At 35.4% G+C, this 20,811-nt stretch overlaps 2 protein-coding genes across 6 annotated transcripts in view; one reads left to right on the top strand and one right to left on the bottom strand.

Annotated features, from left to right (window-relative positions):
- Positions 1 to 20,811, top strand: part of Trc (Serine/threonine-protein kinase tricornered) — a 130,170-nt gene that overhangs the window by 42,251 nt on the left and 67,108 nt on the right. The gene's annotated exons all lie outside the window — the stretch shown is intronic.
- The window catches only part of Taf11 (TATA-box binding protein associated factor 11), a 75,605-nt gene that overhangs the window by 47,727 nt on the left and 7,067 nt on the right, over positions 1 to 20,811 (bottom strand). For all 3 annotated transcript variants that reach the window (XM_071709251.1, XM_071709250.1, XM_071709255.1), the window contains exon 2: positions 1,031 to 1,081. In XM_071709251.1, coding sequence (XP_071565352.1) covers positions 1,031 to 1,072 — 42 coding nt within the window. In that variant the 5' untranslated portion in view covers positions 1,073 to 1,081. The remainder of the gene's footprint in view (positions 1 to 1,030; positions 1,082 to 20,811) is intronic.

Below are 20,811 nucleotides of genomic sequence, written 5' to 3'. Positions count from 1 at the left end.
TATATGCCTTTCAACATTATATTATTATAGAGTATTATACATGTATATAAATATACAAGACTCTTTTATTTAGTTCAGAGAAAGGTTGAAATTGTATCTTTAATTTGTTTAAATAATTTAGAAATTTAATTTATGCAAGACAATTTTTCGAAATAAATTACTTGTTTAAAACACTCGATTTCCTCTTTACGCAAGTAAGGCAACTTGCCATTCTTTTAATTAAAGCAGTGATGAGATAATAGTAATTATGCCTGATTGGTATTACCCACTGGCTTGTTTTTAAGTAATGCACGACATATGCCGTTTACGACGTTTAGCGTAGCAGCTCGTGGAATTACAATTCATACTAAATAACGAACATTGAATGACGATAGTGTACGTGATGAGTTTCTGCGATTTTTGCGAACCGATACACGTGCAAAGCAGTACATAGAAAAGTATCGTGACTATTAATTTCCTTTTTCGTAATGTTACGACAGCCTATAATAATATTACTTTATCGTTGCTTTCGTGGTATCAATTAACATTCAAAGGGTCGAAGCCATTTATATTGACTGTCAGCGCGTTTTCGATGCGAATAAATAATCAATATGTGATAATAGATTCTTAGAATCACCATCAAATGTAAACTCAATAGAATTTACGATATCTGTGTAGTAATTATTTAAAATAAAAATCGTAAATATGTAAGCACATATAATAATAAGTATATATCTCTGAACGCCTAAGCAAAATGTAATATTTAATGACGTGCAAAAACTTTTATTTAAAAAAATTTTTAAATTATCCTAAAAAGAGCACCTAAGTTATAGCGGATTTAAAACAAAAAATGAATTTAGGAGCTAGAAAAGCCCGTTATGAAATCTATCTATATAGAAGTACATATAATTAAATAACTAAATATAATTTAAGAAATAATTCCTTGAAAGCGAAATAAAGAACAAAGATATATGAAATTGTATACATGTCTGTCACGTTTCCTATATACGTACGCCCTTTTTCGGACGAACTCATTTGTGATTCCACTTACACACGGGCAGACGACGCCGGCGCACCGATTGTAGTTGGTCATTGCACTCACCTGAAACAAATATGCAAAAGTCCAGTTAATAAAGTCCTGACCTGCATGAAACATTAATGAGGCTCGGCTGAACTATCGGGGATCGATAGTAATCGGAGCTTATACAGGCGGACCAACGCGTATATTAGAGGCTAAAATGCTTTTCCCATTAATTTGCTCCATCTCAACAGAAGTCTAACGAAATCAAGTTACTTTGTCTCGCGAAGTTTTAATTGCCAATAGAGAAGCAAGCGAATAATTCAATCAGGAATCGATTATAGATGCTATCTGATGGAAAAAGCGATAACTAATATACGGTTAAATCAGAAGCTCAACCAAGTTGCTTCTATAAAATCATTAGACAAATGCAAAAACTTAATCTAAAAAAACGTTAATCTGTATACATAATTAATCACGTAGAGGTATCTTCATTTATTTTGAGCTATTTATTTTAATCATATTTTATTTTCTTTTTTAAGTATATAGGAAAAGTATCTTTAATTTTTTCAATTTAAAACAATTATTTTTAAGAATATCAATAAATACAATACGTTTCAATCGTGTGTTCCCTTTTTTATCAAATCTAAGCAATCACAATCTTGTTTTTGATGGAATCAAAACATTTTTAACCTAGCGAACATCTTACGTAAGATATTTCGACATTATCGGTGCTCTTATCAATTATTACAAAGCATCATCCTTGAAGGATAAGATCTTTGCAAAGCTTATCTGTATCTTATGCAGATCTTTCGCAAAATAGCTGAAATACGTAATGAACGGTAAGTTCTACTAAACTGCTCAGTAAAATCTCGAGTTGGCATTGCGACGCGCCGCGTTTCCCACACGATTTCATCTGACGCGGGACACACGCGTTATTAGCATATTACTACATTAGCCGCGAGAGTGAGACGAAGGCCGGGGTTACATCGAGTGGGTGGACAGGCAAGCAAACGCGCGCACTGCTCATTGTTACGAACGTTATTGCGAAAATTACGTGTGCGCCACGGTTACCGCCCATGTTCGTGTCCAGTTGCCCGCTCGAGCGAAACCAACGAGCTCTCGGTAATCTCTGCTTACTTAGTCGCCGGTATCTCCCGCCACTATAAGCTATCGCGATTATTCGCTGATGCGACGATAAGAAGTCGGAGAAATCAATATCCAAACGGAGTTACAACACGCACAGATATCTGCACTGGCCTGTCTCAGGTTTCACTATGCTCCTCGATGATACAGAGAAAGGTTAAAGGACAAAACGTGTGAAATAATGAAACATGTATCTTCTAAGGCTGAGTTTCCACTGAGCGCGTCACGCGTCGCGTCATCACGAGTTAACCAACTCAGCCTAACAAGAGACGCGAACGTTTCGTGCAAAGATCACCCGAATCCTTTGAATGACGGAGCGAGTGTCGTAACTCAGTTTCCGTTCGTACCGAAAATTAGACATTTGTTTGTGACTTTGTGTCAATGAGCGCGTTATGAAATACGCGGCGCCGCGAACATTATCTCCTCTCCTCGCCAAAGCAAGATGTACGGGTCGCGCGCACAATGAGCCGGCACGCCGTATTTTCCCGCGGGGTGCACACACGCGAACCTGTCTCGTGCATGCAATTAACAACAGTCGCGTATACTTAATGTATTTCACGTATACTTAATGTATTTGCGTGGGTGGGTGATTGCTCGTGAATCCATCTGCCATCGTTGAATAGCAGCTGCAGGAAAGCTCGAGCTTTATTAATGGGAAGTTCTAAACACGCGATAATAGCTATCAGCACGTCCAGCATATGGAAAAGCGTCCACCTCTAGGAATACCAAGTTCCTTCTAATTGTCTACGTTAACAAGAATAATCTTTCTATACTTACTTTTAACGGTGATCCTGCCGACGTGTAACGAGCTGACTCGGTAACGAACCGAAAATTATTTACTTGAATTGTCTCATGGAACACCTTGGAAACTTGACATACGTATGTAAATCATTTACATTTCGAATTTCGACTCAAACATATCTATTTGAAAATTCACACCCTATAAATAATTAATACTAAAAATTTATGTTAAAATTGATCTCTCTTTGCGATATGTACGCGCATGATTTGCATATTATATGATGTCAAAGAAATTCTTTCGTGATTTTCAGCAGTAAGCTCTCTTACAAAACTATCAATTATGTGTATATTTTTTAATGCAGGTTTCAAGATTAACTGATATTACATAACGATGAAATAGTTATTAAGCTAAATTGCGATTGAAATAAACCAAAAGCAAAGTTCAGACATTCATTAACATGCTTTCACCTTAATTTCTACAGCCCTTTCTTCAACTCCTTGTTAATTAAAGAATTTTCATATTTACATCAGGATAATCGGAAGGAAATTATTTCTTTTCGCGTGAGATTTTTACTGCCTTCCCTTATATTTAACATCATATAGATATAGAACTATAGATCTACGGACATGCGGCAATCGGCACAATCGAGTTGATTCGCGCTGTTCTTTCGCCTTTCTCCTGCGTTCGCGATAAATTTTGTAATGCAGAAAACACGCGTGGCATATTCCAAGGCTATGGGCGTTGTATTTCGCAAGCTGTCTTAAATTCTCACGCGTTTTTAAGGCGATCGACCTTACGTCCGTTATGTCTCCTTTCGCCTTCCGCCATGCGAATATGTTATCACGCGGTGAGCCATTCGTTTCCGAGTCGGAGGACGGTGAATTTATGAAGTAGTCCGTGTGCCTTTCCTTCTCGACGAACTGTGCGATTTATACGGATCCGGACGTGCACGTTTGCTATCGTATATATATAACACCGGTTTCAGCGGAATATGGAGCGCATAATGAAACGGACTGTCCCTGACCGATTTCAGCTCAAAAATTCTTTGCCTAATTATTAGCGGATTTAACAAAATATGATATGTATGTGAAAGTTAATTGATACCAACATTTAATTTAATCTTAATATCTTTATCGCATTAAATGTATATAATCTTTTTAATCGAATTATTGTTATAAGACGACAGCGATATTTAAATAATAATATTTATCTGCTTAATTAATTTTAAAATAAATTCTTATCGACTTAATATGATTCATTTGAATGTTTGAGAAGTATTCAAAAGGCAATGCAATAGGAACGTAACTGCACAGTAGCAGTTATTACTTTTTTTCAATTATTTCTTTAATCTTTTTTTCTTATTCTTTACCAGCCTCATTACTTTTTATTCAGCTATTTCTCTGTAACTTTATTCAACGTATACGCTTTTGAATTTTTTAAGCAGGCTTTTTCAAGTATATTTAAATGATCTTGCTCGTTAAATTATTTTTTATTGACCTATTTTCTCGTATTCTGATTCAAGAGATATTATGGTTGCGAGACGAGAATAAAAATCGTACATACACTTGATTCACCGACGTAATAATGGTACGTGAGTATTGTTGCGTGGTTTCGAATAAAATAGGATTCAGAATACCGTGATATTTTTGGCATCTCGCAGATTATTCGAAATTTTTCGATGTCTAAAAGGAGTCGAAAATATTGATATCTTCAACCAATATATACAATATTATTTATTATTCATTTGCTTAATCAAGAATAAATATTAATACTACTGGATATTTTTGTTTATCCGATATTCGAAGGACAAGTTCAATTTCATTCGACATGTTTATTCATTCGATTCTGTGAGTGGCTAAACACATATATTTTACAAGCGCTGCATATTCAATTAGGTGTATTCAAATACCGCCGATATAGTCTTATTTTTTGGAGGTGCTTTTTGAGGAATAGGTCAGGAAGTACTATTCTTCACTTATAGAATGAATAAAAATATCGATGCCTGCAGATACCGCGTGGGCTATTTTCACGCGACGTTAGAAAATTGCTGAGAAACGACGTCGGGACATACAAACTCGCAGTTCCTAGTCACGCGATTTTGCATTCGCCTCGAGACAAGCTGACGTACTACGTTGCAGTTTTACGAGATATTGGGTGTCCCGAAATAACGTCGAGGAACCTCCATTCCACGGACTCTTTGACCGATAATATATCTTCCGTATCCTGGCAATATATCTTACGAGATATACGCCGTAATCTCTCGGTTGTAACATGTCAGACACGCGTTTAGTTTAAACTTGAAATTTTTCGATCGCGAAGTTTTTGCTTTGCGGATTAAATGCGATCTCGGATGTTTAAGAGCTGCTTAGAGCTGCTCGTGTCACGTTTAGATATGATGTCTCTTTAAATTTTCCTTACTCTATTACATCGATAACCCAATGCCACTTTATTTCCTATTTCATAAACAAATTTACCGAGACTATTTAGCTCAGGGACACCACGTATGTGGTATTGGTATCGGGAAGTTGAGCGTGCATGTGAATGCACGCGCGGTGCAATCACTCGCTCGATATAACCCGCACCTTCTCTCTCCGTTCGTTGAATTCTGTCGGATAGTATCGAGGCACTCGCCGTATTCGCGTGGAAAAATCGGTTGGCATCTGATCGGATGGCCGAGTCAAACACGTGAGAATAAAGGGCCGATTGCTATATGTTTTATTCGTTTCCTACGGACGTGATAAGTATGTCTCAAAGTAGATATCCACATATTAATTTTAATACGATTTTAATTAAATCTACTAGTTTCCTTTATATTCTATATATAGATAAAAAAGAAATATAGACATCAAAAAATACAAAATCGGTGGAATTACAAAATTGTATTAGGAGTAGTCTATCTAATATCTTTCTCTAGAATTGGAGTGCTAGAGATTGACTGTGACTAAAGTTAATTAATTCTTTTTAGAATAATATCCTAGAGAATGAATATGAGCTATTATCTTATATTTTTTGTTTTTTATGTATGAAAAAATTATATTATTATATGGATTTAGGATTGACAATAATAGAAATGGAAGTTATTAGCAGTCATCATGGTATATAATTTCGATGAATTTGGATTTTGTTTGTTATTTCAGTCGCTGTCCGCAAAATTGGCGATAAGATAAAACGTTGCTTAGATAAATAACAAAAACTAAATTATTTTTTTACCGTTACTTTTTCTTAATTTTGACTTTTTTCTTCTCGATGTATTTAACAAAGAAGTGCAAGGTATAACGTATGAGACTATATATATGTCTCAAAACTTCAGAAAACTCAATTTCTCGCAATAAAGCAAGTGTACACTTTCGTACATTATTGAGTTTAGTATAGTTTCTGTCTTATATAATATAATTTTCTATCATTACAACGAACTATACTTATAGTTGTTCGCATTGCCATCTTTTTAACTCTTCAATGCAAACACAATGTATCAGCATATCTATTGACAATAGACAGTAAGATTAAAGAAAAATGATAATTTATGATAATTGTTGAATAATGAATAAGGAAATGAAATTAACATTTTTTGCTAACTTATGACATCTTTATTTATACATATCGACTTCTGCGCAAAAAGTATTAAATTTATGCTACATCGCGATGTCGTATTTTACATTTTAATTATCGGAAATAAAAAAGCAGTTTAATAACTAGAAAACACCAAGATAATAAACTCTACTACAAAATTTAATTATTTGTATAATTTATAGTTGAGAATGATTCAAAGAAATAAAGAATGAAATGATGTCTTTGCTTCATTACGAATATATATTAATTTTCTTTTGTATCTTAATTTTCGATCGCTGTTTATATCCGTCATCCATTTCAATTTGAATGACTTGATTAAAGTGAAGGATATATTAATCCAACGTGCCGTAAGTTAATCCTCTGATGCGGAAGAAATACCGGCGTACACGGTGCGGTTAATAATTATTATTCCGAGTCGCAGCTGCTATTTCGGCATCTCAACGGCACGTATATGTTCGAGAAAGTATGAAACCGGTATCAAAGCTCGATGCGTGACGGAATTATGGATTAGGTGAGCGGCAATAAAGTACCGCGCGGACGGCGTTAAAACGCGGACGTCCACGTCCGCGGCAGGATTTTTTTAGGTCAAGGTGATACGCTCTCGCGTTGAAAAACGGTATTCTCGTATGCTGGAATCGAGAATAACGAGGTGCTCTCTTCGAGTATTGATTTCGCGTAATACTCTCGGGGTAACGCGATTTAATCGGCACGACGCTTGCGACCTACCGCGATTAACGGCACCTCGATACCGTGCGAAAATACGGAGCGCACCTCGATGGTGAGGTAGATTATTCCCATAACTCTCTTTTGTTAAAAATTTTAAAACCTAAAATACATGCATGACGAAATATCGCGCTATTTTTTACTCGCGACAGTGCACCGCTATTTCATCATTTACAATATTTCACTTCGCGAGAAAGCTGCCTAACTTTATGCGAACCGGCTATATATATATATATATATATATATATATATATATATATATATTGTAAATGTTATAAAAATGGAATTTAATATTACGAAATGCCCAGAAATGAAATATAATATTGCAGAATACCCGAAGTTGAATCTTGAGTAAATCTATTAAATAATTTAGGTAGGATCGCGTTTGCTCATTTTCATTTTTAAAGATTATTGTCATTATTGGTTTCCATGAAAACGAACGATATGTTTTCCGATTTTATTAGTTTCCAAGTAAGATATACGATTATGGGTTAACGGGGCTATCCCGTCCCGCTTATTTCGTTCACCACGTTGCGCAATGAGCGTGTACTTGTGCAACGCGACGCGACGCGCACGCACGACGCATACGTGTGCTCGTGCATTCACGCGCGTGTGAAATGCGCGAGCACGCAGGATACTGACAATAGCCCTCGCGAACTGACATCCGGCTGTAATTTTTCAGCCGATGCAGCACAGCTACTGGTTGAAAGTACATCAATATCTGTTTCGATATTGCGTTAGCATTTCCGCGAAGTTTCTCTTGAATTTCAAACCAATATCGACATATTTGACTGCAGTACGTACTGGAATTGGCATATATGGGGAATTGGTACAGGATACTCCGCAATTATTACAGACGATACTTTAATATTGTATTTTAGAGATTAATTAAAAATTCTAATGTCGAAGTTGCGATGCTCTTTGAGTTATGACGATCGAAGTTGATTAAATTTGATATAGCTGTATATAGTTAATATAGCGTAAAATTTGCATGCTATAACTACTATTACAGGTATGTCAATGTATTGTCTTTTATTGATTTTTACGTTCTCGGATAATATTGAGTGCCCTGATTTCGTTTTTTTTATTTTTGACACACAGATATTACATATCATAGATAGGTACATATATTATGCTGTAACAATCAGCTGATATTGACAGTTGACTGCTAATAGCAAACTTTAACTGTTTTACTTATATATTATTTAATTTTTCCTTTTAATGAAAATTTGAGTAATTAATTACTACACTTAGAGGAATTATTAATGTTGAGTTTAACTTTAAAGAAGATGAAGTTTATTTCTATTTTGATCAAAAAATTAAAATTAAAATTCATTATTATTTATTTTCCAAATTTGTACGTGTATCAGACGCAATCGCGCTAAACGTTTAATCGCGCCTTAAATTGAATCTTTCGCTCATTAAGTTCTACCCGTTTTTTGGACCGAAAGCGCGCGCAATGATGCGCCAATCGTCGTGTCGAGTAACATAAAGTATACGGATAACCATGATATACTGCGACCGTGTGTATTTAATAACTAATTCGAAATGCGAGAGATATTTGATCAACGTCTATTTCACAGCGCGTTAAAAAACGGATCTGCGGTATATCGTGACTGCGCGTATTAATAATTAATCGGAAATACGAAGAATGTAGTATTTGACGTACGTTTACAGAGCGCGTTTAAATGTTCGACGGTTGACACAGGGCCTTGATATTTGTTTTTTTGTGTCGCACCGCGCCGTTACATACACAAGGTCGCCGCTCAATTATTCGCGCGACTCTAGCCGGCGCGGATGTCTTCCGTGTCTTATCGCATTACCCTTCGAGACACGACGTGAGGCACTACAGAGAGACGTCTAATACGTTCATTTCTTACGAACGCTCTGTGAGCAGCAACCCGTGCGATAATTCTCACGATTAACGATAAGTGTGTCGCGCCGACAGCCTCGTAGATATTTCCGATTTAATCGTTAACAGTAAACTTCGAAGGGATGGGGATCATTTCTTTACTGCTTACATTCGCACACTGCATGCTTACTATCTCGCAACACACTTTTCGGGTTTCTCGCCAGTCAAAATCTGCCAATTTTTGGTTGGAGAGCGCAGATCACCGAGTAATTCAATTAACAGAGTCGCTGATAGATCGGCCGTTTTTCAATTAATAATTAATATGAGAGATGAAGAGCAGAATATGCAGAGTGGATTTATTTTAAAATCGCGCATTAAATATTTCGCGCTAACGACGAATTGGCTTACACACGGCGCCGATATACCTGGTTTTTGCGAAACCGCTGTTTTGTACACACGCTATCACCTTGCTACCAACGTAATCGCGATAGTTATCGGGAAATATCGGTTTGGGAGTAATCCTTCAAAATCGTGCGATTGTGTTTCGATAATTAGTACGCACGCGATCGTAATTACCCGATCGTGTTTTCATGAGTGAATGATATGTGAGTGCAACAACGAAGCCTGAGAGGAGGAGGAAGCCCGGCAGGGATCGAGCGACGACGAAAAGCAGCCATATATAGGTGAATAATATATTATTTTATTTCTCTCTCTCTCTCTCTTATTGCCAAAATTATTCGTTCGTATTTTATTTCATGACAGTTATTCTTTGAAATGTAAATTATTTCGACAAATCGAAAACGATTGCGACTTCGATATTGTTATATTAGAATTTTTAGTTCTATAATTATAATCTCCGAGATACGCTATTAAAGTATTTTGACTTGTCTATTTTATGATGTTCGCTTCTGTCCGATAAATTTTTTAAAGAGATGCAAGTTGCTTGACGTCAAATGTCATATCACTCTCTGGACGTGTGCTTTTTAACGAGGTTCAGGGATATAACGAAGGCGGCCGGCGTAGCGCCATAAGACCGGTAACGTTATTAACGGTAACCGCGATAATAACGTAAGACACGGACATTTCTTTTACCCAGCCGAAACGCTGTCATCGCTTCTCTTTCCCTCTTCCGACTTGCTGCCGCAATTACACGTTAAAATCCTTGTGAATCGGTTAGAGCATCATAATAATTTTATGTCGGCGTCGCACGTAATTTCACTTAACGCTTAAATAATCGCGTGAAATATGCAGGTCATAAATGAGGCGCTCAAAATCATGGCATATACAGGCCTTAAGGCATATTTGTAATAAGATTGCCTGTAATAAGATTACTTAGCTAAATAATACGAGATATTGTAGCCAAAAATTTTTTTTATGTTTTTTCCAATTTTCTTAGCACAACTAATTTTTTTAAAGAAATGAATAACGATACAGTGATTATCTTTGATTATCTTTGAAAATGGAAAGCTCATTTTTTCTATATTACACTCTAAACACAATTTCTTACATTCTTATTAATCTTATTATTAGTTTTTCTTTAAATTATTTATACTCTTTTAAAAATATATATTTTTTAAAATAGGATCGCTTTTGCAAATCAAATGTTTCGATATGTTGCGCTATTTTTCTATGCAAATGAAATTGATTGGTACAGTTTCAGCTTCACGTTACTATCTCGATTCTCTTTTGATCTTTATCCTTTTTCATTAAAATGTAGCCATCAACTGATTGCTAGCGTTCGACGGTGAAAATGGCGCAACTGTGGTGCAATCGGCTGAAACTCTTAAAAATTCCGTATGTCTTTTTTTCTGTCGATATTTCGCGATGGGTATTATTGGTCGGTCGACCTATCCCGCGATCGAATTGGCGGACGTTCGGTGAAAGATTACCGAGCCCATAGTCATACACATGTGTATTCGATTTTGATATCACGATGACGTTGCTAACTGTCATATCGAATTCACCCGGACGGATACGTGGATGTCGATAATGGAGAGTACGTTTCAATTCGCTTTTCCATTACCGCACGGAACTTGAATGCACGGTGGTCCATACTTCTCGTCTGCTCGCAATCAATCGTCGCGAGATTACTCTCAGCATCGCTTTTGCACCGTTTGGCCCTCTCCGATTTGTTGAATCCCTACTCGGTTTCGGGAGTAATGAAACTGATCGTACTGTCATTTGCAATTAAATTAGTAAAACTATTAGGTATATTTGCTATATTTAGCTATATTTGGATCAGGTCGGCGGTCAATTTCAATGGATGCAATATTTCGGTAATTTTAACTATGTTGAGGTCGTAGTATATGCAATTCAGTATTAATACAAAAATATAAGAATTTTCTATTCTAGTAATAAAATAGTAATGTAAAAAAATGGAATTTTTAAAGACTCAAGTGAATCATGAATCGAAAATTATATCATTCTGATGAAACTTAAAGAAGGCATATAAGAAATTAAAGATTAACCTATTATGGAAGGCATTTTAATCTGTACACTTTACATATTAGTTTTGCTTTGTATAAGATCAGTTATTAAATTAATTATTATGTTACGCTTATGAAAAATAATTAACGTTAAAGATATTGGTATATAGAAGCCGTATTAAATTTAAGCAGAACTCGCATCATAATTTCTATAAAGTCGAACTTTATCGGGATATGTATTTTATTCACAGACGTATTGCACATTAACAGATATTAATCTGTATCAACACATACATGTTTATAGAATATTATCGCTGCAACGCGCAGCTTCGATTTTTCGCGCTATACCGAGACGCGCTATAGCTATAGCGAAACAAGGACATTCGATGATCTTATTCTAAGTCAACTCGGTCATCAAACATACATTATCGTACTTTATTTTAAAAGCATAGAAAGATATATTTGATTTTTAGCATTCAATTTTCGATACAATGTAGGATGATTTTTAAATACAGAATATTCAAACTATTTTCTATTAAAATACGCACTGCGATAACTGTATTTGTCTTATCCTTATTCCATTTTAATTCAGTTGACAGTAGATATAATTGCTTGACCTGTGAACTACTTTTGCAAATCTATTTATCGAGGTTACGCTGCGTTATTCTTGCATCTACTGTAACTATACTTGATCCGATATCGAAATCACGTATTTTTGTCGAAAATTCTTGGAATCGGAAAGTGATGTTTTTCAGTCTATTGAATCTAGGTTACTGGTTACTTCCATTATCATTCCAATTTTGTTCGGATATAAACTCATTTTCGATCACGAATTTTTCGATAAATTTGGCATCACCGCTCTTTAGCATAAATTTCACTTTATACCAAGAAAATTTGTTCCTAGTTCCTAGCATGAATTTTAAGGGACTCTATTTCTAGATAAAGTTTTATGAGGAAAATTTTGTATTTATCGTTTACATAAGTTATTCTTCTTTAATTTAATTTTATTGATTACAAAATTTCAATTATTTTTTGGGCATTGCGTATTTCTACAATTAAGGCATAGATCAAGTTTGCGTTAAAGTAAATTAAAAATAGTAGAATAAGACATAGAATAATAGTATCTAATAGTATACCGCCTGTTTGATTTCAGAAAGTTTTTTTACAGATTTTTAAAAATTATTGTCTCGTAAAATATTTAACTTGCCAAAATACCAACAAGTTGGATCGTCATGGGATGCATCCGAAGGCAAGCGTGATAGTTGCAGGATAGTTCTGAGATACTATCAACACAGTGTAACTTTTCGCGTTTCATATCATTATCTCGGTCAAGGAAACGCTTCGTGTCCAAATTCTCATGACATCGAGTTTATTAGCGCAATAAAAAGACAGGCCAAATTTTCCCGTCTCCTCGTAAGCCGTTTGGAACGGCGTCGTCGTCATTCGGCACAACGCCAACCTTGACTCCGCAGGACCAGCTAACCGGGATGGTAGTGCGTGTCCTGGCCGTCAAAGTGGGTCATCGGGTCGACAATCTCGACCCGCTATCATACTTATTTCACGAGCTTATTTCGCGCACGTGTGTTACGGGATTATTGTTATTACCTCGCGCCCGTGAGTGCATGGTTCTCGCGCAATAAAAGGCTCTCAAGCCTTTCGAAATCGGCCGTCCAACTTATATGCACACAAGATCTTCTATGTAGCCTCTTATTTAATCCTCCGTTTTAGTGTCGCGAGATAAGCTTCTTAGGTAAAAATTGACAATAAAGTCTTATCCTGCATCTTATTCAAGGTCTTCAGTTTTAATATATATATATTTCACGAGCTTCGTGTGTTAGAGATAGAGCAACATTTCTAAACTGCACGTTGAAAAATTTCTAATGTCCAACAAGATTGGACATTAGAAATTATTATACTTCAAATCGAATAAGAGATTCCTAGATGAAAGAAATGTCGGGAGACATGTGTAGCAGATAATTCTGTTTTACGGATATAACGGCGTTTTATTGAGTCGTATAAAATTCGTTCATCCTTTGGACGTAGTTAACGAAGTGCGTTAACGATTTTATTATCTACTTTCGAAAATATATACCATCGGAAACACGCCTTCAACGAGGAATACAACGTCTCTCTTTTCGTCGTGTCGTAATTTGCTCCGATAAAGACGTCATCAACGATTTATTTTTATTTGTATTCTCGTCCGCGTCTATTAATCACTTTATTTTACGACATAATTAGCGCCTGAAATTCTAAGACATATTTTTTGAGGACATTCGTATTTAATTTAGTCACTTTAGTCAAAAAAATAGCCAAGAAAATAGTTTATCTTTTCATGTACAAACGAATAAAGTTTATTGAAATTTTAATTATTTGTTCATAAATTGACACACATTTTTTAAATAGATTATAATATATATTTATAAAATTACAAGATATTACATATTTTCAAGAGAATTAAAGAGATTTAATATACTAACATGGTCGCGTCTACAATTCGTGAAACGTCAACGGTAAAATATATGTTTACGACTTGCAATCTTTCGCAACGAAAAATAAGCGTGATTTCTTTAACGGTGCAAAGCATATAAATTCTGTGATATATAAGTATTCGAAATAGATGGTTTACTAGATATAAAATAAAATAATAATTCTGTTTTAGACCATAAAAGAATGATTAATATATTATTAACATTTATTATTTAATGTTAATATTTAATATATTTCATTCATGATATGTTTTTTATTATGATGTTTCCTTTCTGATGAAGCTCCCGTCGAAATTGCGATATGTTTCGGTGAATAATTAATGACGCCGAACCATTCGTAGCGGTCGTAACGATCGCACTTAGCGTAATTACACGTCCTACACCGTCATTACTTGGTTTTCGTCAGTTTCGTAGTTCGAGGCTGACCTCGAGAACGCCGCGGGGTTCGTCGACTTTCGAGAGGGATAAATGCGCCGCAGCCGTACATTCGTCATTGTGGGCGGCAATGCCGCTTGCGTCATAAACCTCTCCGGGTATCGCGGAGATGCGAGTGCGTGGCCAGAACCACTTCGCGGAACCACATTTAGCACCTTCCTATGTAATGGGTTCGTTCTTAGCCTTCTTAAGTGCAGCGGTTAATCTCGCGCGGCTACGCTCTTCGGTTATATATCGGCGCCGGCTTCTAATCCGTCCTTGTTATCGCGCTACAATTTACAAAAAAACGTAATTGCGCCATGAATTTAATATAGTGAGGCATGAAACTTCCTCGTAACTTTTGCTGGCGCAAACGACAAAAACGATATATACATAATAACGATTTGGTATGGTTCAATACGGAACAATTAATGCCACTAAGCGACTCAATTGCTTTTAAAGAATCCATAGATGTTAGGAAACGAGAAATCTAGGACAGACGACATGCACATATCTTCATGCCTTCGTAATGATAACGATGAAAAAAAAAGATATCACAAAGAAGTCTCTTATATGTGAGTTGATAGTAATTCTTTTACTTTCTAAATAAACTTTGAGTAGTATTTACAGAAACGATATATTTTCTAGTTCAAATTTAAAATATAATTAATATATGTATTAAAATAAATATAAATATGCCAATGTAATCTCATCTTAAATTACAATTGGTATATTTTTCGAAAAATTATCAGATATTTTTGTTAAATCTTTCTGTCGTATTATTTGATATATATATTGTTATTTTTATCTTTTTATCAACACACAAGCACGAGTTGAGCTTTCTTTGAAAGAGAAAGAGAGAAGAGCGAAATGTTCCAAGGTATCGGGAATGTTTGCTTTACCTGGAGCAATTACTGTATTTTGAGAATCTTCCCACAGTGTAAGTACGATCAATAGATAGGTACATCTGAGGATGGTAGAAGGAAGATGAGGGGGAAAGAGAGAGAGAGAGAGTAATATTATGTGTTAGAGGCATCCATCGATCATTTCTAATTCTCGATAGTTAGGCTACTTGATACAAGGTACTTGACTATACTGCACATGGGAACACGCGAGTACGAATTTAGTGGGATTACGGCTAAGTACTGGTGAAAGTTTCTCCTAGCATGAATCTTTAACGTGAGAATTATTTTGTAAAATGAATACAGCCTTTGAAAAAATGTTGCAAGCGTCAAATTTGTTACATAATGTGCTTGTGGAAAGACAGGAACATTACGTATACCTATAACTACCGGTGATTTATATTAAATTGTGGAAAAAGAAACAGTAGATTATATTAAAATATTATAATCGTCTTTTTATCGAACATTTTATTGAAATTCGATATTTTTGTTAATTCTCGCGAATTTCTGTAAAAGTTGGATCAAAAGACCATATTTTCTCATGCTGTCCATGAACTAGATTACTAGAATATTTTGCAGGATTTTATTTTGCAAAAATTAATTTAATAACAAAAAAAACCAGTCCTTTTTAGAAAATAGTAGGTTATCTATCTTTATGTATGTAAATTATGGAGTGGTAGTCAAACACTTATAACGAAGAAAGTTATATTTTTACGACTCGGAGAAAGCTATGCGTTTGTTTTTACGTAGCATTTTGTATCTCGGTGATGGCATTTACGTAGAATACAGCTATTTTTTCTTCCACGTGCTTTTGCATATTCGATTTCGCAGATAACGCGAGCGGTTTATCTTATCGTTTCAAAGAAGCAACAGTTTATTTCCCCGCAGATTTGATCGGAGCAATGCGTTTTTCCGCAATGTGTAATTTAAGTTGCAACGCTGCTCATTCCATCGATCGCATCACGTTTGCCCTTCGGCCATGGGCTTTGTATTTTTTTATGCATCGCTCTCGGCACAGATGGAACAACACATGTCTGACACACACCTTTCTCTTTCACCCGCTTTAAATACCCGTGAGGCTTGCACGATTTTTTTTTAAACCGCCGAATATTTTTATTTCATGTATTTCTCTCTTCTTTGGTTGCTTGTTTCATCAGCTTTATTATTGCACACACTGCAATTTTTTTTCTTTTAATTTAAAACGTTGAAAATCAAACAATTCTGACAGAGATTTGAAAAGAAAAATAAAATAGAATTTAAAAAAAAAGAGAAAATTTTATAATTTAAAGAATGATTTTTTCTTTTGCTATTATTACGCGGGGCTAGTCGATAATGATCTATGAAGTACTTTGTGCATTATGGAGCATATTCCGTTTTAATAGAAAGAAATTGATATTACAGATATTAAGAAATGTTTGTTAGATTGTTGAACGTATACTTAAGCAAAAAATTAACACATACCTAATGATTATAAAAATCATGAATCATAAAAACCATAAAAGTGTTAGCTGACTCGTTGTGTTCAGAGTTCTTTTTATCTCTCTGCGTTCCATTATAGGTACCCGTAGACTAAAAAGTAGCTAAAAAGTACGAGTTCTAGATGCGTGGCATCTAGTTTGCTTAGGCGTGAGACAGACCCTGAACGACGTGCGACCGTGTTATACCGTACCGGACAAGCATGGCTTGCCATTGAGAGCGCGGATATTGTTTCGCCGCCGTCGTGACGCCTGACGTATGTCGGAGACGCCTCGTTTCCACGTCGTGCAAGGATATCGCGTGGGTGCCTGCCTCCGGGAGTTAGGTTACCGATTAGCTGCTCCAATTTTGCCGGACTAACTGTGATCAGATGCTGCTGACGTGGCGCACTAAGTCTTATAATTATTATCTACTATCGTATAACATTAATTATCTCTCGCCGAGCCAAACGATAAAGATACTTCGAAACAAGGTTTTCCTTTATATTCTGATCCACAGCGAAATTTTGTATCGTATATGGTTAGGTATATGCGAGAGTGATAAATGAATTGTTGATGAGAAATTATTTTTACACCACAATTTTATTGATAGCAGCTTAATAAAAGAGGTGTTAACGTGATTAGTTTCAGACCTCATTTTGATGAATCGCGATATTTGTAACATTAAACGGGGCCTGAAGAAATATGTTAACGGCGCAACTACTTTCCATTTCACGATGGCTATTTATAAGTTTATTAGTCACAAAGCTGCAAGTGCAACGAGTCACTTACCGCTAAGCGCAGAGTTAACTCAATTCTCCTCGCCGGTCTACATTACAGTTCACTCGTGATAAGTCTCGCAAAGAGGGACAGAAGATCATTAAAACGAAATTACATAATATTTCGATTTTACAAACGCCACTCGTAGATAGTCATATGTATGTTAATTTTTCAAGCTTCCTTTTATGTCATTTGGTGCGCACATATCTCTTAATAACATTAAAACATTGTATTACGATAAAATTAGAAATATAAAAAGAAGTATCTAAAAATGTTTTACACTGAGAAAAAAATGTTCTGGATTTTAGTATATTTACTAAAATGAGGAAAATTTTCCTTTTTATTAGTATATGTGTATTCACTAGGAAAAAAATATACTAATAAAAAGGAAAATTTTCTTTATTTTAATAAATGGAGTCACAGTTGTATGCAAACTAATATTTACTAAAATCCAGAACATTTTTTTCTCAGTGTATGATTTTTCCATTATAAACAATTAAAAAGAGGATTTTGAAATATTGTATATTGATTTGTATCGAAAAACTGTTAAATATTCGGAACTATAATTTTTGTTTTCAAAACTTGAATTTTTATTGTCGAAACTAATTTCGCCAAATGGACCAGTATGAAATAAAATTGTTTTATCGTAGTAGATACTTATTGTTTTATGGTGCTGTAAAGAGCGGAATTGAAAGATTTTATGACTTTATACATCAATTTTATAGATATATATGTAATAGAAATACTCTGCAGTTATTTTACTTTTCCATTTACGCACCGTATATCTACACGGAGAGAATTTTCTCTTAAAATTTACCCTGAAATCATATGGTAGTTTTGGGACATGTACCACCAAGAATTTTATGTGAGCTATTCTGATTAATATCCACCATATAATAAGAAATATTAATATCTATTTCATTAAAATATAAAATATATTTGATTAATTTTACTAAAATATATCTAGGAAATTTCAATAATTTTTCAATATTTACCAATCTGCATGGTAATTTTTATCACGTTGTTTGTAAAATGTCTTTTGTATATTTTAAAAATTCCTTGGTTACCAAATTGTCCCAAGTTTGTAGTGAATTTAAGGGTAAAATATAACAAAAAATTCTCTCCGTGTAATGGTGCTGCATATGCACTATGCACCTACATATTCCAAGTACAATCATTTAAATAATAGTGTCAAGAGTGCTATGAGTGAGATTTTCAATTATCTCGAAGGCTTTTCACTCGACGCGTCGCGCGGCTGGAAGAAACTGGCGTCTCGTCGTATTGTCTCGGGCACCGCGCGGTCGGAAGATAACGAGAATAATCGACATTTATTTGTGTCATCGGTCATAGTCGTCTCTTCTGTATTACATATAGTATGTCGGAGCACGTACGAGAGCTGACCACTCTTTTTGCCGTTTATACGCATGCATACATCCAAGCGCTCAAGTGTGATACAAGCATTCTTCATGCGTGCTAATGTGTCCAATTTATATACAATATCATGCATGCGTATTAAACATGTACAAATAAAATATGAAATTGTGCCACTTTCTACGTATAAATTTTTCGAACAACGTAATATTCTTTTGTTCACAATTTCGTCTTAATAATTTTTACTTTAGTTTATTAACTTTCAACAAAAATACGAATATTTGTAGTAAAGTCTGGAAATATTAGTTGAAATTATTGATCAGTATCTCTTATTCTTGGCAATATTCAAGTTTATTTTAAGTGTATTTTTGTTCCTGAACCTGAAATCACAGAAACTCGAAATAGATCTACTGAAAGACTTGATTTGAGCTCGCGTAATTCTTTACTACCCGCAATTCTTTAATTTACTATTTTAGACTGTCTCTTAGCAGCATAATCCGGCGTATTCAAATTCTATAAAAGTACGATTTATTTCGGGACAAACTGTCTGCTTTAAAATTAAGCTGAAGCTTAATTTTTCTAAAATCATTAATTTGTCCATAGTCGTACCGTCTCCGATTGGTTATAATTTAATGACTATTTACTCCATCATTTTCTTGTTATCCTCAGTAGTTAAGAGGATTGGCGTCTGGCGATGGTTCTGGGACACCCTGCTTACGTGTATGTGTACCGCCCCTACTTTCATGCGAAGTACAGTTAGTCAACACACGCGTGCAACTTTATATCGATGGCGTCACCGCGACCGTCGATTGGGGCCAAGCGAACTGAACTCATTGTCAGCCACGTCGTTGGTTCGCCCCTTTGCCACGCGGCTGCGAATTAATAATTGTTTATTTTTTTGCCCTCGACCGTCGTCAGCACGTAACGGCACGCTGGTAGGAAGTGTCCCATCGAACATGATCCGTCGAGATGACGCGTACAGTCCGTTAACTCGTTTTAACGGTGCAGATATTAAATTTAGTTATCAGATAATTATTTCTGTCATTTAAGAACATATATTATTTGGAGCAACTCGCGCAATAAATACATCATAAAAACAGCTTAGACATTCCGAGTATATCAGCATTAGTTAGTGCTTTTGATGGAAATTGTCGTTTATTATTCAAACGTTGCAGAATGGCTGTATTTTCGGTTAGCGGTTTTACTAAAATACAACTTTTAGATGCTGTTCGTACATTTACTTTAATGCATTTCAGCAAGAATAGCAATTTAGGTTGTGCGGTAGAAAAACGATCCGCTCGTTGTCCGAGGGAAAAGTTAAGCGAGCGCGAGTTCATCCGAGCGGGCCTCAGCTCCGTCGCATGTAGCACAAATTTTGTCTTGATGGTACTCATTCCGGCACTCCGGCTTCCGGTTAACGATTCGACCGCGCGGTTGGTACCGTGCCAGGAAAAGCGAGGTAGGATATCTCGGTAATCTCGAAATCTTCCGCCAACCTTGTTGCCCGATCTACAATATCCGTCACGTGGAAGATTAAGAGTATTCGAAAACAATGATATCGTATTATCAGCGCGAGTGCATCGTTGTCGGTATCGGCAATCGTGATGTAAAATAGAAGAGAGAGCTCAGAATATTCGGAACGTGAGTTATCGATCTCCTCATCGAAGTGCAAAAATATGTAAATTTTTAGGAAAAGAAAGATAACGCAAATTTCTCAAGAAAGAGAGACAGATTTCACAAGACTGATACACTTTGCTTCAACATTACGATAAAAAGATGAAAGATAGAATCTGATCATCCTGCTTTTATTTATTATCTGTATACATCACTTGGAAATCATTAAATCTTGTTTTATTGTTCTGACTAATAATATAATCTCCCGGTGTGTAGAAAAAGTGTAAGTTATATTCAATAAGATTAAATTATGTTTATATTAAATAAAATTAAA

The sequence above is a fragment of the Temnothorax nylanderi genome, unplaced genomic scaffold, assembly GCF_030848795.1.
Source record: "Temnothorax nylanderi isolate EJ_2023f unplaced genomic scaffold, tnyl_v1.0 TNYL_tig0075_pilon, whole genome shotgun sequence".
NCBI lineage: Eukaryota > Metazoa > Arthropoda > Insecta > Hymenoptera > Formicidae > Temnothorax > Temnothorax nylanderi.
The sequence above is the reverse complement of the archived record's forward strand: the minus strand, read 5'-3'. Positions and strand labels throughout refer to the sequence as shown.